This window comes from Apiospora marii, assembly GCF_038362585.1.
Source record: "Apiospora marii strain CBS 49790 chromosome Unknown utg000005l_segment0_segment0, whole genome shotgun sequence".
NCBI lineage: Eukaryota > Fungi > Ascomycota > Sordariomycetes > Amphisphaeriales > Apiosporaceae > Apiospora > Apiospora marii.
The window spans coordinates 721,074-742,092 of record NW_027117377.1 but is presented as its reverse complement, the minus strand read 5'-3'; the positions used below and the strand labels follow the sequence as shown (position 1 = coordinate 742,092).

General features: G+C 55.7%; 4 protein-coding genes across 4 annotated transcripts; all 4 read left to right on the top strand.

Annotated features, from left to right (window-relative positions):
- Positions 1–3,369: 3,369 nt before the first annotated feature.
- On the top strand, positions 3,370–4,632 carry PG985_008150 (uncharacterized protein; the record flags this gene model as incomplete). Its single annotated transcript, XM_066827918.1, has 1 exon — positions 3,370–4,632. The coding sequence occupies one exon, from the start codon at positions 3,370–3,372 to the stop codon at positions 4,630–4,632; it is 1,263 nt and encodes a 420-aa protein (XP_066682830.1).
- A 3,945-nt stretch (positions 4,633–8,577) lies between these two features.
- On the top strand, positions 8,578–9,585 carry PG985_008149 (uncharacterized protein; the record flags this gene model as incomplete). Its single annotated transcript, XM_066827917.1, has 2 exons — positions 8,578–8,944; positions 9,017–9,585. The coding sequence occupies 2 exons, from the start codon at positions 8,578–8,580 to the stop codon at positions 9,583–9,585; spliced, it is 936 nt and encodes a 311-aa protein (XP_066682829.1).
- A 1,541-nt stretch (positions 9,586–11,126) lies between these two features.
- On the top strand, positions 11,127–17,907 carry PG985_008148 (PKS-NRPS hybrid synthetase psoA; the record flags this gene model as incomplete). Its single annotated transcript, XM_066827916.1, has 3 exons — positions 11,127–12,123; positions 12,275–17,764; positions 17,897–17,907. 3 exons carry the CDS (start codon positions 11,127–11,129, stop codon positions 17,905–17,907), a joined length of 6,498 nt encoding a protein of 2,165 aa, XP_066682828.1.
- Positions 17,908–19,031: 1,124 nt separating this feature from the next.
- Positions 19,032–19,280, top strand: PG985_008147 (uncharacterized protein; the record flags this gene model as incomplete). The annotated part of the gene is made up of 1 exon (XM_066827915.1): positions 19,032–19,280. The coding sequence occupies one exon, from the start codon at positions 19,032–19,034 to the stop codon at positions 19,278–19,280; it is 249 nt and encodes an 82-aa protein (XP_066682827.1).
- Between the last annotated feature and the right edge of the window lie 1,739 nt (positions 19,281–21,019).

Below are 21,019 nucleotides of genomic sequence, written 5' to 3'. Positions count from 1 at the left end.
CTCCTCACATACAGATACAGACAGACAGACATAAAACACGTATTGATTGCGCTCATCATCTATACACATGCACATCTTCTTATTCTGTTGCTTACTTGTTTGGGAGCTCTCGAGTTGATTTGGTTGGTTTGTCAGAACGCCTCAGAAGGTTTGGTAGATGAAGTGTATGTAGCTGAAAACACCACCACGCGACGAGGGAATCGCCCAGTCCGACCCTGGCCCTGCTTCGTCCTGTCAGGCAGACATGCCATTGTTGTTTTTCTTCTCGATCATGGTCAACAGATCACAGTCACGATGCATATGCGAACAATCTAAATACGCAGCGGGAGCCCGAGACATCGGGGCTTGTTCTGCTTAATAGGGGGGAAGCGGGTAGCCTTGGACGCGTAGGTAGCCTGCATGCACGCACGCAGAAAACCCGTGACGCGGCAGTCCATCATGCCCCCGGCAACCTGCCGCCTCGATCGGGGAAGTGGGTAGGAGTAGTCCGGGGGGAACACACACACACGCACACAATTCAACTCAGACACGCAGCAAGCCCTCCTCGATGGAATGGAAGCAGGACGGGTAGCAGCAGCATCGGTTCCCATACTGAGACATACATGCAGATTGGGCAGACACACTTTCTCGTCCGTCCATCACACAGAAGAAAAGAAAAGCAAGGCCCCCAAAGTGGCGGTGTTGCGATTTCTGCATGAGAGGGAGGGAGGAGGCGGGCAGGGTTCTCAGGCCGGGGCGAAGGAAGGAAGTGGGAAGGGGAAAGAAAGGGTACTGTGGACCGCGGCGGCGGGTGTTGCGGCTGTTGCGGGAAAGGGGTGGGGTTGCGCGCGCCTACGTATCATCCCATCAATCAATCAATGGATCTTATCTTCAATGCCATATGCCTGCTGGCATCAATTGATTGCAGTGCACCTAGCAATGACATAACTGATCCAACATAGCAGAGAGTCTATCTAGCAAAAGGGCCGTTTGTAAACCCCCTTCTCAAGATGTTGTTGCATTGAAAACCCGATAGTTTGGTATTCAAGACGGAAAGGGGAAATGGGTGGTGTGTGACCCCTAATGCTCTTGGATGGCTGCTTGCAGAAATCACAGCTGGTTGGTCACCCCGCGTATATCACATCCATCACATTGATGATGAGCCAGTCACTTGCTTCCGATATACCGGTAGTTGGATCATTGTTCATTTTCACCGATAGAATTTTCTTCATTATTGATGATGGTGGCATGGACTGCATCTGGATGAGAGCCGGGACTTCCGCGCTGTGGTGACGAGTCCAAGAAGAATTCAACCCAACAAATACCCTGTGGGGTCCCGACGGTAGGGTTCTTCAACTGGCCGCAGGAGACTGGGATCCGAGGAACGTCTTGCATGGGGGCCTATCCCATTCGCTCAATGCACGCCACCCGTCGCATTCCTCAAGTATGTACGCAATCGGGGCGTACACATGTATGTACGTACATGTGAGTATGTACGATCTCTGGCCGGGCTTGCTGCGCTGATAGGTGGCGGACCGACCCCATTGAAGTAGGGCGGTCTACCCCATATCCCAGCCTTGGGAAGCGCTCCTGCAGTGTTAGCTGAGTAGCATTGCATCGTAGCCCGAGGGGAATTAAGCTACAAAGTGGTGTTTCAATAAAAGATGCGAGATGATGCAAATGGATTCCAGCTCCATGGGTCATGGATCAGGCCCCCAAAGTCATCTTGCATCTACCTACCTGTCGGCCAAATTCTAGCAAGTTGGGCCGCTGAGTAACAGCGCAGGCGGAATTCCCCGCGAGGTTCGACATCTCCGCGCAGCTCGCCATAACACGGGCCCGGTAGGCCTTGAGCGCATTCGCATATACACGTACCCGTGACTGGCCTGAGTAGCTTAGCCCCCAGCCTGGCTCGTCTTGAATCTAAACGGATGGGTTATTGGTAGATATTTTGCATACAGTAAGAACGCAATCGTACGACCTGGCGTGATGTTGTTGGTGGGTGATTCAATAGATTTTCCCCTTCAGCCGCATGCGGTTTTTGTTTTTTCGCCTTGGCTGCGCTAAACCATCCGCCGTCGTGGGCATCGGGAGGAACCGCAAACCGTCTGATCTGGGGGAAGAACACAGCCAGCCAATGAGCAGCAGGCGGACTTGAAAATACTGATAATTACGCTCTAAACGGATTTCTTTCCTTTTTGGCCAATCGTCAGGGCTTTATGCGTAATGCAGATGCGGACATTTGTCTGGGACGCTCGCTGCTTGGCTGGTATGCTCGGCAATTACCCCAGCTCTAGTTGGCCGGTGTGACTTGTGGCAGTTGGCAGTTGCCTGTGGGCAGCTAATGCAACGTGCCTGCCAATGACAGTATTGCGAACAATCTACAATCTCGAGGGGTGTTCTGAACCTTGACACAATCACCCATTCACAGCATGTGAATACTGTATCTTTTGGTGAAAGTACCGTACATGTACTCAACATGCATCATTCTATTTTATTACCCGAAGACTAGTAGATGTTTGCTACGTACAGTAGTCAATCGATAACATTATGTATGATCCGTCAAGCCGTCAGCGGCACGTGGGCTTCCACGCTAAAAGTACGAAAGGGAAGCCCCCCAGCACGAATTAAAAATGCTTACCGGCGGCCTTGGCCCGCTGCGTACTGTCGCATTCGTCGGCATCTGGTAGGCCAATTCGAAATATGCTTGAAAAGTTACAGTCACAATTGGCACTCCCCTGTATATACGAAAACGAAACCCCGAAGATGCCGAGCCGTCAAAACAAGAATAGCATTGTTCTGTGGCCCTTTCCGCCGCGGAGAAGTCGTTACCGCACGAGAACGACCGGACGGCAAGTGGACACCTCGACCACGTCCACACCCACTAACGACGGGCCCAATTGTCAAGCACAAGACGGCGTCTTGCCCTGCCTGCCCTGCCAGCTTCACACTTGTTGCCTGCATCCAGCCCTTCTTTACCGCCGGCGCAGGGAAAAGTGGCGCGATAATTGCTAATGTATATCAATGCCAAATTCTGCGATGAAATGGAGGCATTTCGTGTACTCGCATCCGTGAAACATGCGATGCCCGGGTGGGACCGTAGCAAGAATATGACAAAGAAGGGTTTGCTTTCTCCGCGCTGATTGATCCTCTACCGTCGCTACCTACCCTGGTGTTGTTCATGATGAACCCCTGATTGACGAAAGCACTCACTTAGCTCGGGAGTATATAAGGTGAGAGTAGAATACTACCTTGATGAACACCTCCTCATTTACCTCTGTCCCACAGCCCAACCTACTTACTGCCGGACATTCTTCCTTCCATTTACGGAAGAACATTAAGCCACTCGTGCTCTACTCTTTCGGATCACAGCAACAACAACAAGACATTATGGCTGCCACCGCTAAAGTGTCGGCGCCCCTGACGCCAGAGCAGATCGCCATTGTCAAGTCGACGGCGCCGGCTCTCAAGGCCCACGGCGAGGAGATCACTTCCATGTTCTACAAAAACATGCTGGCTGCCCACCCCGAGCTGCGCAATGTCTTCAACAAGACCAGCCAGGAGACGGGCGCGCAACCACGTGCTCTTGCCGGCGCCGTCTTCGCCTATGCCAGCTACGTCGACGACCTCGGCAAGCTGTCCGACGCCGTTGCGCGCATTGCCCACAAGCACGTCAGTCTCATGATCGCCGCCGACCAGTACCCCATCGTCGGCGAGCACCTCATCGCCGCCGTCGCCACGGTCTTAGGCGACGCCGTCACGCCCGCCGTCGCCGAGGCCTGGACCGCGGCCTACCAGGCGCTGGCCGACATCTTCATCGGGCTCGAGGCCAGCATGTACGCCGAGCAGGAAAAGAGCGCCGCCGGCTGGAACGGCTGGCGCAAGTTCAAGATCGCCAAGAAAGTCGCCGAGTCATCCGAGATCACCAGCTTCTACCTCGCCCCCGAGGACGGCAAGCTGCCCCTGCCCGACTTCAAGCCTGGCCAGTACATCAGCCTGCACCTGCACATCCCGGAGCTCGGCTGCATGCAGCCCCGCCAGTACTCGCTCAGTGACGTGCCCGGGCACGACTACTACCGCATCAGCGTGAAGCGCGACGCCGGCAAGCAGGACGGCGTGCCCGGCCTTATCTCCAACCGCCTGCACAGCGACTTCCACGAGGGCGACGTCTTGGAGACCACCCACCCCGCCGGTACCTTCTCCGTCGAGCCCAAGACGGGCAGCCAGTCACCCATCGCCCTGATCTCGGCCGGCGTCGGCGTCACGCCCATGGTCTCCATCCTGAACGCGACCGTGGCCGAGGGCTCCACCCGCCCCGTCTCCTGGGTGCACGGCGCCCGCAGCACCGAGGTCCAGGCGTTCGCGGCCCACGTCCGCGACGTGTGCGAGAAGCACGCCAACGTCAAGGCGACCATCTTCAAGAACAACATCAAGGACACTGAAGTGAAGGGCGTCGACTACCACTTCACCGGCCGCATGGACCTGGACAAGGTCGACCGGAACCAGGGCCTGTTCCTCGACCAACCCGAGGCCAACTACTACATCTGCGGGCCTCCCGTCTTCATGCGGGATGTGCAGCAGTTCCTTATCAAGGCGGGAGTCAGCGAGAGCAGGATACATATGGAGGTGTTTGGCGTCGGCGATGGAGAATAAGCGGCGAGAATAGACGCATTGCCTTTTCTTTTTCGGAGTTGCGGAAAGAGACCACTCGGCGGAGTCTTTAGTTGACGGATTGATACCACCACCCCTACTACGTGTAAGAATAGAGTATGAATTACAACATTGCAGCATAGATGCTTCCAAGTACCCCTCAATCTCTGGGTCTGAGCGTCAACTTGACCTTGACCATTCTTTGGCCTTCACCTCATGCATTTTGCGGGTGCTGCACCCGTGATAAAGGCCGAGCCGTCGCCCCGGACTCGTGTGGCTTTTTCAGCCTCCCTGTGGGTGCACCACAATATCGCAAGGGGCGCCTTCGCTTCCAGGAAACAGGGAGCGTCACGCACGCGTGATTCGTTCGGGTTTGCCCGAAAAAGCAAACAACTCATGTGCTTGCAGCAGCATGCATGCATGTAATTTGCAGCGTACGATCGTCTGTGGGTGTGTGGGCATGGGTGTGGGCGGGCACAGACGGGGCGTGTGAGTGATCCCGTGATGATTGAGCCCGACTGACAAAGTGATCAAATAAGCATCCGTATCTAATTCTCAGACGACTTTTGGAAGGAATACGCATTCGTTCGTCTGAGTAAGGATGGTGATGGGGGACTACTGCTTCACCACGGTGCACAGCAGGCTTCTAGGGCTTCTAATCATCACCGAGAGAACTCACCGGGGGAAAAGCGGTGTCATTTTCACCTAGTGCCACGGCATATATGCAGTAGCAATTTCACCATCCGTTTGCCATTCTGTCACCTCTTCTTCTTGCTCCTCACCTTTCTCTCATTCTTGTTCTTTACTCTATACCGCTCTTTCTCTGTCGCTGCAAGATATGTCATCTTCACAATGTCATTTTACTAGGTGGCGTTTGTCTCAGTTCATTATTATCGCGAGATCTATATCTGCCGCAGCCGGCTCGAAGCCTCTCTCTGGGATCCTGATTTCCGGATGAACCGCGGCCGGATATCCGCCTCGAACTGACATTCTTCGTTTGGACTTGCCCAATAAGGGTGCAAAGGTATCAAGTGGGGGGATCTTGGGCGCCCTGGATCATACCCCCCCTTTCCAAGGTCGCCGGCTACTTCAGGGTCTTTGCCTGCTTCTTCCCTCCTTCATCGGGCACAATGTAAGGGAGGGCTGCCTGCCAGCGCAACATGTCTCCAACTACCAGGTACTCGGTAAATTCTTGACTTTGAGATTATGCGCTTACCCGCTTCCTCCGTGTAACACGAAGGGTAAGGGAGGGCAGGCAGGCAGGCAGGGCAGTCGCATAAGGTGCGCCATCTGGGATTGTGGGCAGATTCCCTTTTTCCTGCAGCCGCCTGCTGCGTGCGTGCTTCCCCAAGATCCGGGTCAGTCCAGAGCAATGTCTATTTCTCTGGGTCGCGCGGAAAGCGACATGCCAAAAGTCACTTTCGGGTTGCACCGACTGCGCGCGGGGGGCGGGGCATATTCCGTTGGATGCTGGTACCGTCATTCGTCTCACAGCTTCACCAAAGAATGCGAGATAGTGGGCGCAGGGCAGATCGTATCTGCCAATGCCTTCCTCACGGGTAGATACGGAGGTGGTGGGAAGCGGATGACTGGACGGAGCTGTCACAGTTTCAGGGGGCGCTGTGCTGAGCGATGTCGGTCGGCCATAGTAAGGCGGCGGCAGATGGTGATTCGTGAATCCGTGAGGCTGGAAAGACGCCCCCTTTACCCCAAATGGCGCTCCCCCAAGCCCCCCAAACGTTTAGCCCTACGGATTGCTTACAATTCGGGAACGACCCCATAGATCGACCGTATTCCCACCAGCCTGGGAAGGTCTGGAAGCCTCACGTTATTTACGTCCGTACTGATCGAAGATCTTGCTAGCCTCAACGTCTGATCTCTACTTAAGTACTAAAAGGCTGGTCCCGACGATTGTCAAGAAACGGGCGGGCCGGGGACTAGCAGCGCCTGTGGCGTTAGGTTGCCGAAGTTCTTTGCAGTTCTAGGGGTCTGAAGAATTCTTCGAGCATTAGCCCCATCGTATTCAGAATTCTCCCTGCCTATTCGCACGAAACCGTATTCCTGGGTTGGGAAGAGGGGGGTAAGCGGCTGAGCGTTTCTGTGGCTTGGGCGCCCGTGGCTGCAGGTCATCAGCCTCATTGTAACTGGGCACGGGGCGTACATAGATCCGTTTCGGATATCTTGCTTGTTTTATTTCCCGGGTTGCCAGATATTCCCCATCTTGCAGTTGCGAGAGATGCTATGTCATGCATCGATCTTCCTGCTAGGGCTTATATGTCGCCGACCACTAGACGCCTTTGGGTTATAGCGAGTAGCTTCTTGGTCATGAAGACCTTGGTGGCCATGCAATCGCCTCGGGACACACAAGTGTTGACGCTCGAAATAATGTCACCAGCCTGGGGGTTAGGGTCCTTGTGCCGTCCATCCACACTACTTACACCGCCACACCTTCCCGTGATTCTGGAAGTGCTAGCAATCGATCTGCACACCATATCACTTACCGGTAACCCCGGATCTAAGAGTACCATGCTTCCACTTGCCTAATTTGGTGCTAAAGCTCTTTCTTAGTCCAACAACAATACAGGCCAGGGGTACTTTCTACCAAATGACGGACATATCTTGACACGCTTGATTGGAAAGGCTTAGCAGGTCACCCGCGGTGCACCTCGTAACGGGGACTTCTTCCCGACTTCCTGGAGTGAGCACGAGGTGCCACTCTGTGTATTAATATGCCGTGGCCTGTTCTGTTGCATCTGGGATGGGGGTCACAGATCGTGATACTCTAAAACGATGCAGCGGGGAGCTTCGAGAACCTGGCGACTTCGATTGCGTTGTTCATGTCACGCCAGCACACACTGAGACAATGTGGTGGTATCCAATTAACTTAGACATGTTCCTCGGGAAGCTGAGAGGGTCTAGTACGACACTAGCCCAGTGGACGAAAGTGAGACCAAGACTACTGCCAAAGCATATCTGGTTTAAAGCTATCTGTCAGCACCGCCTATCTCCTTCCCGCCCGATTTCGAAATGAGTAGCCGTCTTTGACGGATGGAACTGGCTGACTGGTCGACACATAGCGTCGTGGAAACAGAAGATGGTGCCGGACGTTCGCATTCCACCCACGTGAAGGCGGATACCTACGTTAAGCATTTGGTTTTCTTGGCGGAAACTTTCGTATCCTACTTACCCCCTGACACCCTGACGTACTATGCAATCGTACACAATCTGGACACTCTGCTCGCCTGAGCGCTGATCTTGATCGAAATTTCTACTATTGGTGGAAGGTACAGTGATACCAATTAATTCCATCGAGATGGCGGGCCTGATTGGGCTCCGTCGTGCAGACAGGCTGCGTATGAGGTGGTTGTACTTCGCGGTTGATTGCATTATCGGACATGGTGCGCCCATTTTCTCGTGCTACCACACCCAATATGGCACATGCGATCGATCCTGCGGGTCGAGGTGGCTCAAGGAAACAGCAGCCCCCGGCAACAGGATCCACGCTGCTGGTTCAGCCGTTCGTCCCCCCTTCTTTTGTTTTGCTTGAGCTTGGGCTCCTCCGCCCCTTCCTCCTCCGACCCCCCAATGAGATTATGCCCACTCCTCCTGGACACGCTATACTGCCTAATTAACCCACACTATCGCCAACGCCATGGCACTCTGCGATGTTGATACGCCGTACATGAGATCCTGCACGTAGCCAGATTGGGTGTCTCACTCACTTATATTGCAGAGACAGTCCCGGGGAAGAGGTCACGCTCGATCTTTACTCATCGCATTGCAACTAGTCTAGTCATGTACGATCGATCATTTTATGACAACCGAACCAGACAAGCCAAACGAAGAAGAGTAACGAGGGGTAGTCGGGAATTATCTCTCTGATCTGGTCTCCCCTTTTTGGTCTTTTAGTCCCCCCTTTTATCCCCACTACCAAACCATCAACAAACGATGGCACCGCAGCCCCAAGAGCGCAACCGCAAGGCCTGCGACAAATGCCACCAGCAGAAGCTGAGCTGCAAGAAGATAAGCGGCGGCGACGAGTGCGAGCGGTGCCACAGGCTCAAGCGGCCGTGCACGTCGAGCCCCCCGCTGAGGAACCAGCGCAACAGCACCAACACTCGGCGCAACCCGAGGGAGCACGACGGCGGCCGGAGAAGACCTAAGACACTCGCCATACTACCTCGATCTCCCCCTCCTGCTGCTGTTGCAACGACCACAGCTGCTGCTGCTACTGCGGGCATCCCCCCGACTTCCTCCTACTCCTGCTCCGAGTCGGGCTCCTCGTCTACTTATTCCCATGACCAAGACACGACAGGTGAGTGAGCACATCTTTGATGAGCCTGTGTGAGACGCTCTTGGTCCGACGTTACTCACATACTATATTTAGCGTCGGCCATCCCTGTCATGCCTGACCAGCTGGTCACGGAGACCATGGACGAGCACCCGCACCAGCAGTACATGGAACCCCTTTGCTGGTCTGGCCACGCCGTCACCGCGGCTGAGCTCAGCAGTGCCGCATACCCCCCTTACTTTGCGCCCTGCTGGCCCGACGGGGAGGACACGCCGAGAATGGACCATCTGGTTGGTGGCGGGTATCCAGACAGATTATCCTCCTCTCCTTTACAGCACCCCGGATCCATCCAGACTCCGGCGAGTGACTTCCCCCATCTTGACCGAGGTATGGACCCTGCACGAGCCTTGGACCATGTGCCGCTGCAGCCCGCCATGGGGGCCGCAGCACCGCCTATCACATCCTTGGATACGCGAGATCCCGCCGGTATCCGTGACGACTTGGGCCCCTATGCATATTACCCCACCAACACCGCCCCCATGGGCTACGGCCCCGGGTACGTGCAATATGGGGCCGGCGGCTACGGACCCGGCGGCAGTCGGGGCCGGTTTGATTGGCAGCCCGTCGTCTGCATGGAGCCGCCCTACCAAGGGGGGCTGACGTAGTCGGATGGATGAAACTGCCGTTGGTTATTTTCTTTTTATTTTGGTTCTTCCCTTGGTCGTCAATGTATGTTTGATTAGTATCTAGGAATTGGGACGCGCGGAGTCACAGGTTGTTGGTTAGAATAGGGCGCCACACTGGCTGGAATGAGTGCAGAATTAATAATGAACATCCCTTAAAGAATGATGCTGTATGTTGGTGTTGGTGTCCGAAGCCAAGATAGGACTCGTGATCGAAGTGATATTAGACTGTGTGAGCTCCAATATGGCTCCTAGATAGTAGGGATATCGCAGGCGAGGTGGTTGGGCTTCGTCATGTAGCATCCCTGGCTGTCTCGTCGGTAGCGAACCAAGGGTCGAAATAAGGGGTCAAGCCTGCGCAAAAGCAGACGAATCCGGCTCGCCCTGTATACAATGACGAAAATAACCTCCCCAACGCGGTGGTTCTTCACCGATCGGTGATCGGCAAGTCCCATGCCCGTGCCTATCAGTAATCCGACTGTATCACCCTTTCCGGTCCGGCATGCGCCAAGGAGGTGTTGCATCGCGACGCCCTCCGATCAGACCCTCCAAGTGTCCTTCTTGTCCTTTCGACGCGGCGAAGTTCAGCTTTGCTCTCCCTTGGTATCGTTGCTGGTGGAATAGAAATCGTTCTGGAACTTCGTAGGCGTTTTTGGTGCAAGTAAGGGGCGCGTGTCCCATGACGTGAAAGGACAGTGTATCGTCGAGCTCGTCGGCACCGAGTCGTCATCAACACACCAACTACACACCAGCCGCTCACGACAAAACTACCCAAAAACTAGAACTCCAATTGATAATCAGATGGACTAGTTGTTTTTTGCTAGTCTCGGGGTCGGAGATGATGGGAGGCGCCGGGAGCCAGTGGTTATATCCTTTCCACATTCTTTCAGCTCGAGCCGTTAGATGTCATCGTCTCGGCCGTAACTATAGAACTACCAACAACCGCCATCTGCCCCTGCTAGAACCATCTTGGAATCTTTTTTCTCATGATGACAGCTTGGCATTCCGTTAGATCACGCCGGTCTGAATAAGTAATCATGGCATATCAAAACCTCGTTCGGTGTTTTCATCTGCCAAATGACAGGAGCCTGCGGTTGGCTGCAGGGACCAACCCAGGCGGGCATCTGAGACAAGCAACGAACAGCTATCAGCTTCGGCGATGATGCAGCAAATCAAAGTTGCCCTCGAGCTTGGGGCAAACAAATCGAAAGGCCATTGTCCAAGTCCTGTCTTTCATTTCATCTCAAGTACAAAGGAGGGCAATCCCAGCTTGCCACACTGCGATTGTTCCCTGACAGTCGGTAGTACCTATATGTCTCGAGTCTTTTCTTTTTACTGAATCCCCTGCAGTCGACGATTGGCTGGCAACCAACCACATCCTCACTTACACTCTCACCTCACCGTTGCTCTCTCTTTTTGGCACACCCGTTACTGCGCTTTTTGCTTTTTTTGGTGTACATAGTAAAAGCCAGCAGGTTCCGCGCCTGCCGCAGATAGAAAAAAAAAAAGGAAAAGAAGCGACCATGTACACGGAACGTCAGCCGGAACCCATCGCCATAATAGGCACCAGCTGCCGGTTCACAGGAGAAGCCACCTCCCCCTCGAAACTCTGGGACCTGCTCGCCGACCCTGCCGATCTCTCCCGCCCAGTCCCTGCCGAGCGGTTCAACGCCGAGGCCTTCTACCACCCGGACGGCGAGCACCATGGCACCACGAACTCGGTGCGGGCCTACTGGCTCTCGCAGGACGTCCGCGCCTTCGACGCCGGCTTCTTCAACATGACGCCCCGCGAGGCCGAGGCCGTGGACCCGCAGCAGCGCCTCGTGCTCGAGGTCGTTTACGAGGCCATGGAGGCGGCGGGCTACCCGATGGCGCGGCTTTCCGGGGAGGACGTCGCCGTCTTCGCGGGCGTCATGACGGCCGACTACGACACCCTCTCGCAGCGCGACGAGCTGGCCACGAGCCAGTACTACGCCACCGGCAACGCGCGCTCCATCATCGCCAACCGCGTCTCCTACTTCTTCAACCTGCGCGGGCCCTCCGTCACCATCGACACGGCCTGCAGCTCGTCGCTGGTGGCGCTGCACCAGGCCGTCCTGAGCCTGCGGGCGCGGGAAAGCAAAATGGCCTGCGTCACGGGCGTCAACCTCATGCTCACACCGGAGCAGTTCATCGTCGAGTCCAGCCTGCACATGCTCAGCCCGTCGGGGCGGTGCCGGATGTGGGACGTGGGCGCCGACGGGTACGCGCGCGGCGAGGGCGTGGCGGCGGTTTTCGTCAAGACGCTGTCGCAGGCATTGGCGGACGGAGATCGGATCGAAGGTGTCATCCGGGGGACCGGCGTCGGTTCGGACGGAAGGACGCAGGGCATCACGATGCCGAACTCCGAGGCGCAGGCGTCGCTCATTCGGAAAACGTACGAGAGGGCCGGACTGGACCCGAGGAGCGAGGAGGATCGCTGCCAGTATTTTGAGGCGCATGGGACGGGGACGCAGGTCGGCGACCCTCGGGAGGCACAAGGTAAGCAAGCCTCTTTTTGTTTTTTCTTTTTCTTTTTTTTTTCTTCTTCTTCTTCTTTCAATTGTCCTGCCTATTTTTTCCCCTGCTTCTTTTCTATATCACTACGGAAATCACATGAACTGAAATTGTGCTAACCACCTTCTTGTTCCAGCAATTGAGAATGCATTCTTCGGGCCACCTGGAAATGGGGTACCGAAAGACAACATCCCCTCCGAGAAACTCCTGGTCGGCTCCGTCAAGACCATCATCGGCCACACCGAGGGCGCCGCCGGCCTCGCCGGCGTGCTAAAGGTGCTTCAGGCCATGAAGCACGGAGCAGTTCCACCTAATCTCCACTTCCAGTCACTGAACCCCGTCGTGCAACCCTTCTACCAACATCTCGAGATCCCGACGGCCGTGACGCCTTGGCCGACTACGCCGGGCGATGTGCCTCGGAGAGCAAGTGTGAATTCTTTCGGTTTCGGCGGAACCAATGCGCACGCCATCATCGAGTCTTATGTTCCCCGCATCCACGACGCCATGAGCATGTATCACACGCGGCCCAGGAAGGGAACTCGTAGCTTACTACCCTCTCTCGTCGACGAAAGTAGCGGTACCTGCGCTCCCCTGGTGGTCTCCGCCGCTTCGCAAACCTCACTTCATCACGTACTGGAAGATTTAGTACAGTACCTTAAGCAACACCCCAACATCACACCTCGACAGCTGGGCTGGCATCTCTACTCGAAACGAACAGCGCTCCCGTATCGAATGGCGTTCTCCGTGGACTCGACGACCGACTCTATTGCCTTGATGGAATCCGCTCTTCTCAATCCTTCCCCCGGGATCCGAGCGCAAACGCTTCGTCTGAAACCGAAAGTCTTGGGCGTCTTTACCGGCCAAGGTGCACAATGGGCCACCATGTCGCGGTCCTTGCTGCTAACCAATCAGACCTATCGCCGCACGATCTGCTCCCTGGATGAAGCTCTTAGGTCTTGCCCAGACCCGCCCTCATGGACGCTGGCGGAGCAGATCGTGTCCGAGCCGGAGTGTTCCCGCATCAACGAGGCCGCCATATCGCAACCCCTCTGCACCGCCCTGCAGATAGCCTTGGTCGATCTTCTCAGAACTCACGGCATCGAGTTTCACACGGTTGTGGGACATTCTTCTGGTGAGATTGCTGCCGCCTACGCCGCTGGACGGCTGACGGCCCGGGACGCCATTGTGATCTCGTACTACCGCGGCATGTTTGCCTATCTAGCCGGGGGCCTCGATGGGGAAAAGGGAGGCATGATGGCGGTTGGTCTATCCGAGCCCGAAGCCATTGAATTCTGTCAGTCTCCGGAGTTCGGCGGCCGACTCTGCGTTGCGGCTAGCAACGCGCCGAGTAGTGTGACCCTTTCTGGCGACTTGGATATGGTGCACTTGGCACGGGATAAGCTGACGCAGCAGCAAAAGTTTGCAAGGATGCTTGTCGTGGATACCGCCTACCATTCGCCGCACATGATACGGCCTGCTGCTGAGTACGTCAAGGCGTTACAGAAATGCGGCATCCAACCCCTATCTGGTGGCAACGGCGTCAACTGGATTTCTAGCGTTGGCAGACTCGCGGGAAGTGGCAGTGTGGACCCAGACGTTGGTTATTGGGAGGATAACATGGTCTCTTCGGTACAGTTTCACGATGCTGTCAAGACTGCCTTTGTTGAGTACGGGCCTTTTGACTGTGCTATTGAGGTTGGTCCTCATCCTGCCTTGAAGGGACCTACCACCCAAACGGCAAAATCTCTCAATGGGGGCGCACTTCTGTACTCCGGGGTCCTAGACCGGACGAAAGACGACCAAACCGCCTTCTCGGATCTTTTGGGACTCCTCTGGTGCCACTTCGGGCCTGGAGCAGTAGACTTGACGCAGCACTTTGGATCACCATCTTCATCTGACAAACCATTGGAGGATTTCCCAAGTTATCCCTGGGACCACTCGCAAGTCCATTGGCGGGAGTCCAGGCTCTCAAGGCAATACCACTTTAAGAAGAACCCGCCCCACGAGCTTCTGGGCGTCCGGACGCGCGACGACTGCGAGTTTGCGCTGCGTTGGCGGAATGTGCTGACGATCAACCAAGTGCCTTGGCTGCGGCACCACAGCTTCCAGGGCCAGCCGCTGGTGCCGGCCTCGGCGTACGCCGTCATGGCGCTGGACGCGGCCCGGGCCTTTCTCAACGGCCGGCCCGCGTCGGCGATCGAGGTCGTGGATATGCGGATCATGGCCGGCATCGCGGTGGAGCCCGACTCGACGGGCGTGGAGGTGCTGTTCTCGCTGACGCCGCGCGGAGAGCCCAAGGACTGGAAGGATGGGGCTACTGCTACTATCGAGGCGGATATCATGTTGGTCTCGTGTCCGGCCGACGGGACCAGCACCATGACCAAGAACATGTCGGGCTTCCTTCGTATCCATCTGGGCGAGCCTCGCGCTGATCTCTTGCCTCTGAGACAGCGGAGCGCTTCGGAAACACTGCCGGCGAGCTCTAAGGCGTTCTACAACATGATGGACAGCAGTGGCCTTGTCTACACTGGCCCGTTTAGAGCACTCAAGTCCATTGAACGTCGCCTCGACTACTCCACTGCCCGTGTCAAAAGGTTACACCAGGACGACACCACATCCTTGAATGTTAGCCCAGCAACTCTGGACACTTGCCTACAGTCCGCCTTTCTCACCTACTCCGCCCCAGGAGACGGTTCCCTCTGGACCTCCTTCTTACCGACCCACATCCAGCGCCTCAGCTTCAACATGGCCTACTGCAACGGCATACACTCCGACGCCGACAAGGACACGAGACTGAAAGTAGAAAGCGCGCTGAAGGAAGCGAAACCAACCAGTCGCACTTCCAAGGCCGGGTTCACCGTCGACATCGATATTTCTTCGGACGAGACACTGGGTTGCGAGATCCAGGTCGAGGGGCTTTCGGTCACGGCGATTGCGGATACGCGCCCCGAAGACGACTACGAGCTGTATCTGCACACGGTCTTCGACGTCGACCCCATGGATGAGATCGTCCAGGCACCGGCCGTGATGGAGGATGTGGATCCGATGCTCGTCGAGAGTTGTGAGCGGGTCGGGGACTTCTTCTACAAGTGCAGACATGGTGTGTCCCCCAACTTTTCGTTTGGGTTAGAGGGACCCAAGCACCTGGTCTCCGAGTTCGATGATCTTGAGAGCGTGGATCAGTTCATAAACTCCTCGCCCTATCGAACATCTTTGGATTTCGTCAAGGAACTCGGCATGGCTCTGCCGGATCTGCTCCCGAGTGCCGTCCCGCTCATAGTGGAGCAGACGCGCCGTCAGGACTGGCTCAACGGCCATGTGGGACGGATAGTGCGGCAGATCACGCACCGTTTCCCGAGGCTGAATGTGTTGAGTCTCGTTGACCCGACCCTGGGACTTATTGAACCTGTCGTCTCCGGGCTGGGGGCTGGTTTCCTGTCCCACACTATCCGGTGCGACCCGAAACAGGAGGATTATTCTCGCTTGCCGGATATTCCTGCTTCGGTCGCAAAGAGGACTCGTATCACACCACTTAACCTGCATGAGGTTTTGAAGGACCAGTCATCCGCAGGGGCTCATAGCAACTTGGTGATCGTGTCAACATCACAGCTGGATAGCAATAACCCAAAGATAACCCTGGACGCCATTCGAACGGTCACAGCAGACGGCGGGATCTTGGTGCTAATCAACAGCCCAGAAATGGGGATACGCGACAGTTTACGTAGCTTGGCAGCGCCAGAACGTCCTCCTACTGCTAATCCGGAAGCCCTCGATTGGGCCAACTTGCTCGACCAAGGCGGATTTATCACATCGGCAGGGCATGCGGATCAGTTCTTTCCAAATGGGGCATCCATCCATGTTCGTCAAGTGAGCCGGGCAATTACAACAATACCCGGGAGTCCAGATTCAGCGCAGCTCGAGCCCATCATCGACGGCTTGCTCATTATAGGCGGTCGGGTAGATGGAACGGCCAAGATTAGCCAAGACTTGAAGAGCCGCCTGTCCAGGTCTTCTCTCGGGTTGACAATTGCTCGTTCGTTCGACGATCTGGACTCGGAGACGATGGCAAACTTCACGGCAGCTATTGTGTTGGCGGATCTTGACGAGTCGGTCATGACAAACATGACAGATGAAAGACTGAGCCAGCTCCAGGCTTTCTTCAGGCCGGACACAACGGTGGTCTGGGTGACCCGCGGGGCCCGGCTCGACAACCCGGAACATGCTGCTACTCTCGGTTTCACTCGCACGATGATTGCCGAGGTTCCGAGCCTCAGACTCCAGGTCGTCGACTTGGACTGCCTCGAGAACGCAGCTGGGGTGATCAGTGGTTGTTTACGACAACTGTGCTCCGTTGACTCTAGCATGCCGACGGAGCTCGACACCAAGGAGCCCGAGGTGTACATCGAGAAGGGCCAACGCCTGATTCCCCGCATCCAGCCCCTGAAGCCGCTGAACGACCGGATCAACGCCTCTCGTCGTGTAATGTCCCCGCCAATTAACCCCATCGTCGAGCAGAATCTCTTCCGACCGGACGCGACATACCTCCTGGCGGGCTTAACACGCGACCTGGGCCAGAGCCTGTGTCGCCTCTTCATCCAGCACGGCGCCCGGCACATCGTCCTCGCCAGCCGCAACCCCAACCCGGACATCAAGTGGAAGAACGAGATGACCCCTGCGCACATCACCATCGAGCGCCTCGACGTGACAGACCTCGAAAGCGTCCGCGCCCTCAAGCGCCGGCTGGTCGCCTCCGGCCACCCCCCGATCGCGGGCGTAGTCAACGGCGCCATGGTCCTCGACGACCGCGTCTTCGCGCAGATGGAGTCGGCCGCGACCTGGAACCGGGTCCTGTCCCCCAAGACCATCGGTTCGGCCAACCTGGACGCCGTCTTCGGCCAGGACGCGCTCGACTTCTTCATCATGACGAGCTCCTTCGCCGCCGTGGGCGGGCACCCGGGCCAGTCCAACTACGCGGCCGCCAACATGTACATGAACGGCCTCGCGGCGCGGCGGCGGCTGCGGCAGGGGCGGGCGGGGTCGGTGCTGAATATCGGCGTCATCTACGGGCTCGGGCTGCTGCAGCGCGAGAAGGGCGAGCTGTACGCGGGGCTCGAGCGGGAGGGGTATCCGCCGGTGTCGGAGCGGGATATTCACCATATGTTCCTCGAGGCCATCGTCGCCGGTAGGCCGCCCAAGGGTGGCGATAAGGGAAAGGAGCAGCCGCCTTTTGATATCACGACGGGGCTGAAGCGGTTCAGGTGGGGAAGCGCTAACCCCTTGCACTGGCACCTCGATCCGCGGTTCTCGCATTTCACCATTGACGACGACAGCAGCGATGGGAGGGACGGGGAGAGTTCGATGGGGGGTCAGACCCAACAGAATCTGCTGCAAAAACTCGAAACCCTGGACACTGTCGATACGATGGCTGAGTGTATCGTGGCGGCGTTTGCGGACCGTCTGGAGGCGCTCCTGGGCTTGCCCAAGGGGGCCGCGAGCCCGCAGAACAGCGTGGCGGAGCTGGGCATCGACTCGCTCATCTCGGTCGAGATACGCAACTGGTTCTGGAAGGCGCTGGGGCGGGATGTGGCGGTGCTGAAGATCTTGGGCGCGGGCAGCCTGCAACGACGTAAGTGTTTCCCTTTCCCCCCCTTACTAATCTGTATATCCCTTCTGAGCCGCATCTGGTTGGCACAAAGAAACCCCGATCCCTTCTTTAACCCCCTCCTGTCCACTGTCTTTGTTTACTGTTGTTTGGTAGAGAACGACTAGGCTAACTAACTGGGTTGTAGTATGTCTAGATCTAGCAGAGCAGATCTGTACGGAAAGAAGCTTATTTGAAAGCTCGACGTCGGCTATTACCCGGGTGCAGTCGGGGTCGTCGTCACAGTCGAGCGTGACGTCAGTCTCGAGTATAGGGGGCGCAGGGCAGAAGAAGGTGTAATTGGAATTGGACATAGATTCGAAGGGGTCGAAGCACCCCACTGTAGATTGCTGTCACCAAACAGACGAGGTATCAGGATATGATTGGAATACAATGGGTAGTGGAGGCCCTTTTGCTTGGGGTTCTTGTGATATATACTATATAGGAAGTTGGCTGTCTGTTATATATTATAAGCTTACTTTTACATCATGCATCCCCTTTTAGCCTTAGAGGGCACTGGGCCACCAGGCCTGGTTATAAACAAGTATCATATCCAAGGACGAAGGCGAACTCAGGACAACCCATCAGACCGAGGATCGAGTCGGGATTTCGATTAAGCAGGAGCATACCGTGAAAGAGCGGGCTGGCACCTTAAGAAAGTAAAACTGGCCAAGTCTCTTCCAAAAACAAGCAGGTCTACGAAATGTTACTACAGTGGTATAAAGAATTTAATATAAATCAGCACGATACATAAGTGGCTGAAACATGCCCGAAGAAAAGACTTTCAGATGGCATTGCGACTATTCAAGGCGCCACCATGACCGACTTACCATTTGCCAGATGGGTAGGGACAACAAGAAGCCACGAATACCAACTAGACTGCGAGAAAACCAAATGATAAGCATCTCACTTTTATAAAGGGGGAGTCGTCCAAGTTACCTTGGCATTTACCAGTCAATTCATCAAATAGTCTCGTGATGTACAGCCCTCTTCGATCGGTATCGTAGAGGTTCTGACCCACGCACGGTAATGATAAGCAACTGCCTACAACCAGTGTATAGGTAGCTCACCCGTTGATAGTACTTCTTGTAAACCTTTTCGAGTACTAAGCATTGCGCTTTCCATGCCCAGTCCAATATCAACCTCCCGGTCAAAGAGTTTGTAAATATATTGGCACAGACGATCCAATGCCAACCGCTTTAATAAATGAAAGCCCCCTTGCCATGAACATCACCTCTGTCGCTTCTCTACCATGCCCCATCTCCCTGAACAGCGCCGAACATCTCTCAGCAAGGACGCGCATTATATTCCTTTTATGAACTGCGTGGGGGTCTTCGTCTTCAACGCGAAGGGGGTGGCCGTCGTTGGAAACGATGTCGGCGAGAAGACGCTTGAATTCGACCGGAGAGGGTCGGAACGGATGGCTGAGAGCCAGTACCGCCATCCGGAGTTCGAGTTCCTCTCCGGCATCCAGGAGCTCGCGCTTCGACGTGCGAAGTAACTCCTTTAAGTGCGCAGCGCCATGCACCGCCTGGCGGCTGCACTCCTCCAAGGCGCGTATGATCAGCGGGGCTATGTCCAGGTGCCTCCGGAGGTTTTGACCCCCGACTCTAGCCAGGAAATCGTGGGTATCGGTTGCGGCAGCTTCGGGATCCCAGCGAAGAGTGGCTTGGATGATACTTGTGAACAGAAAACACCTCAACTGCAGCATCGTGAGGTATTCATCCCCGCCTGTAATAGTATTCACCCTTGAATTGTCCTCCAGCCACAAGTTGAGCTTTTGCCGTTGGTCAGCCACCACGATGGTTTCTATCGCGAGGCTTAGCAGGTCTCTTGCCGATCTGCCGCCGAGATGAACTTACATATTAGCACATGGCTTAGGGAGAAAGAAGTTGTCTAAAGGGGGGCATTGGCTCAAGCCAATAGCGTCTACGTACCGCTCCTCGTAAAGCTTCTCCTCGAACAAGCGTCGGACCGTGCTTTGCATGAGCCAGCAAAATACTCGCAGGCCGGCATCATCGGCCGCGAGGACTGCCTTTGCTTTTTCAATAGAGTCATTGGTGCTGTTTGGTTGGTGGATGCCTAGACAGCGGTGGTAGTCTATCAAACGGCGCTTGGCAATCTGCAGCCAAGGCCTCTCTTTATTGACCCTTCTATCGAAAAAGTATATCCACCAGCGGTCGATGTCGCCCTGTAGTACTTTCCCATTCGGGTGGTAAAACTTTTTGGTCAATCCCCCAGGCAGTTCTGGCGGTTGGATAACAGAGTCCAGGAGCCGAGTGTACCTGCTCAGCACCTCCAGAAAACGGTGGAACTCAGCACTGCCACTTTCGCCGTCAGACGCTCTAGGGGCATGACCAATGGGATCTGCCTGCTTTGCCGACGGTGGCGACCGGCGGAGGAGGTCAAACAATGGAGCAGGAGCGTCGTCGGCAGCGGCTGAAAGAGGGCTGCTGGGGACTTGCTGCCACCCCCGCCGCTGCAACTCCATAATCACGGACCATGGATGTATTTTAGCCGTCGGCGTGGTTGTTGAAAACGCGGACACCGCGGGTGAATTGTGGAGGTGGTGCGACAACTTGAACCGGGTCCGTACTGCCCGAAGCAGAACGCCGCCGTGAGGCCGCGTTACCATCGGCATCCTGCTGTCGCGCGTGCGCATGTACGCTCACTCTTCCTTCTTAAAATCAGATGGAAAGGAGGAAGTTGTCAAAAGCGAATGCGTTTATCGCACGCGTCTGCGCTTAGGTCATGGTTTTAAACACACTGAGGGGATCAATCGCTGCTCGGTTGATTGCGACCAACCGCAATGACGATGCACCAACTGCTCCGAGGCTCGTATGTTGGGTTAAGTAAATAACCAGTGTGCGACAGAGGAGCATAAGGGCTTCGTACATAAGAACCAATGAGTGGCTGGTTCAGAGGCGTCCCAAATTGCCGGTACCGCCGCCGCCCGATGCCAGGGCATACTGTACGTACAGGGAGGTGCCGTAGATCCACTGGACGCGATATACGGCTTCAAACCAGCGAGCTACCTACGCGACCAATACGATCTTGAACCACTCGGAATCTGCAATCCCATTGCCAATTTTGAAATTTCGTGCTATTGAGTACCGGTTCATCCCGGTATCGAAGGACTGATAGGCCAGAAAGCCAACGCTGTACACTGTCTTGTTTTCCCACATCCTCATGGCAATACTTTCCTCCATGGACATCTTTCGATCTTCGTTCCCGGCCAGA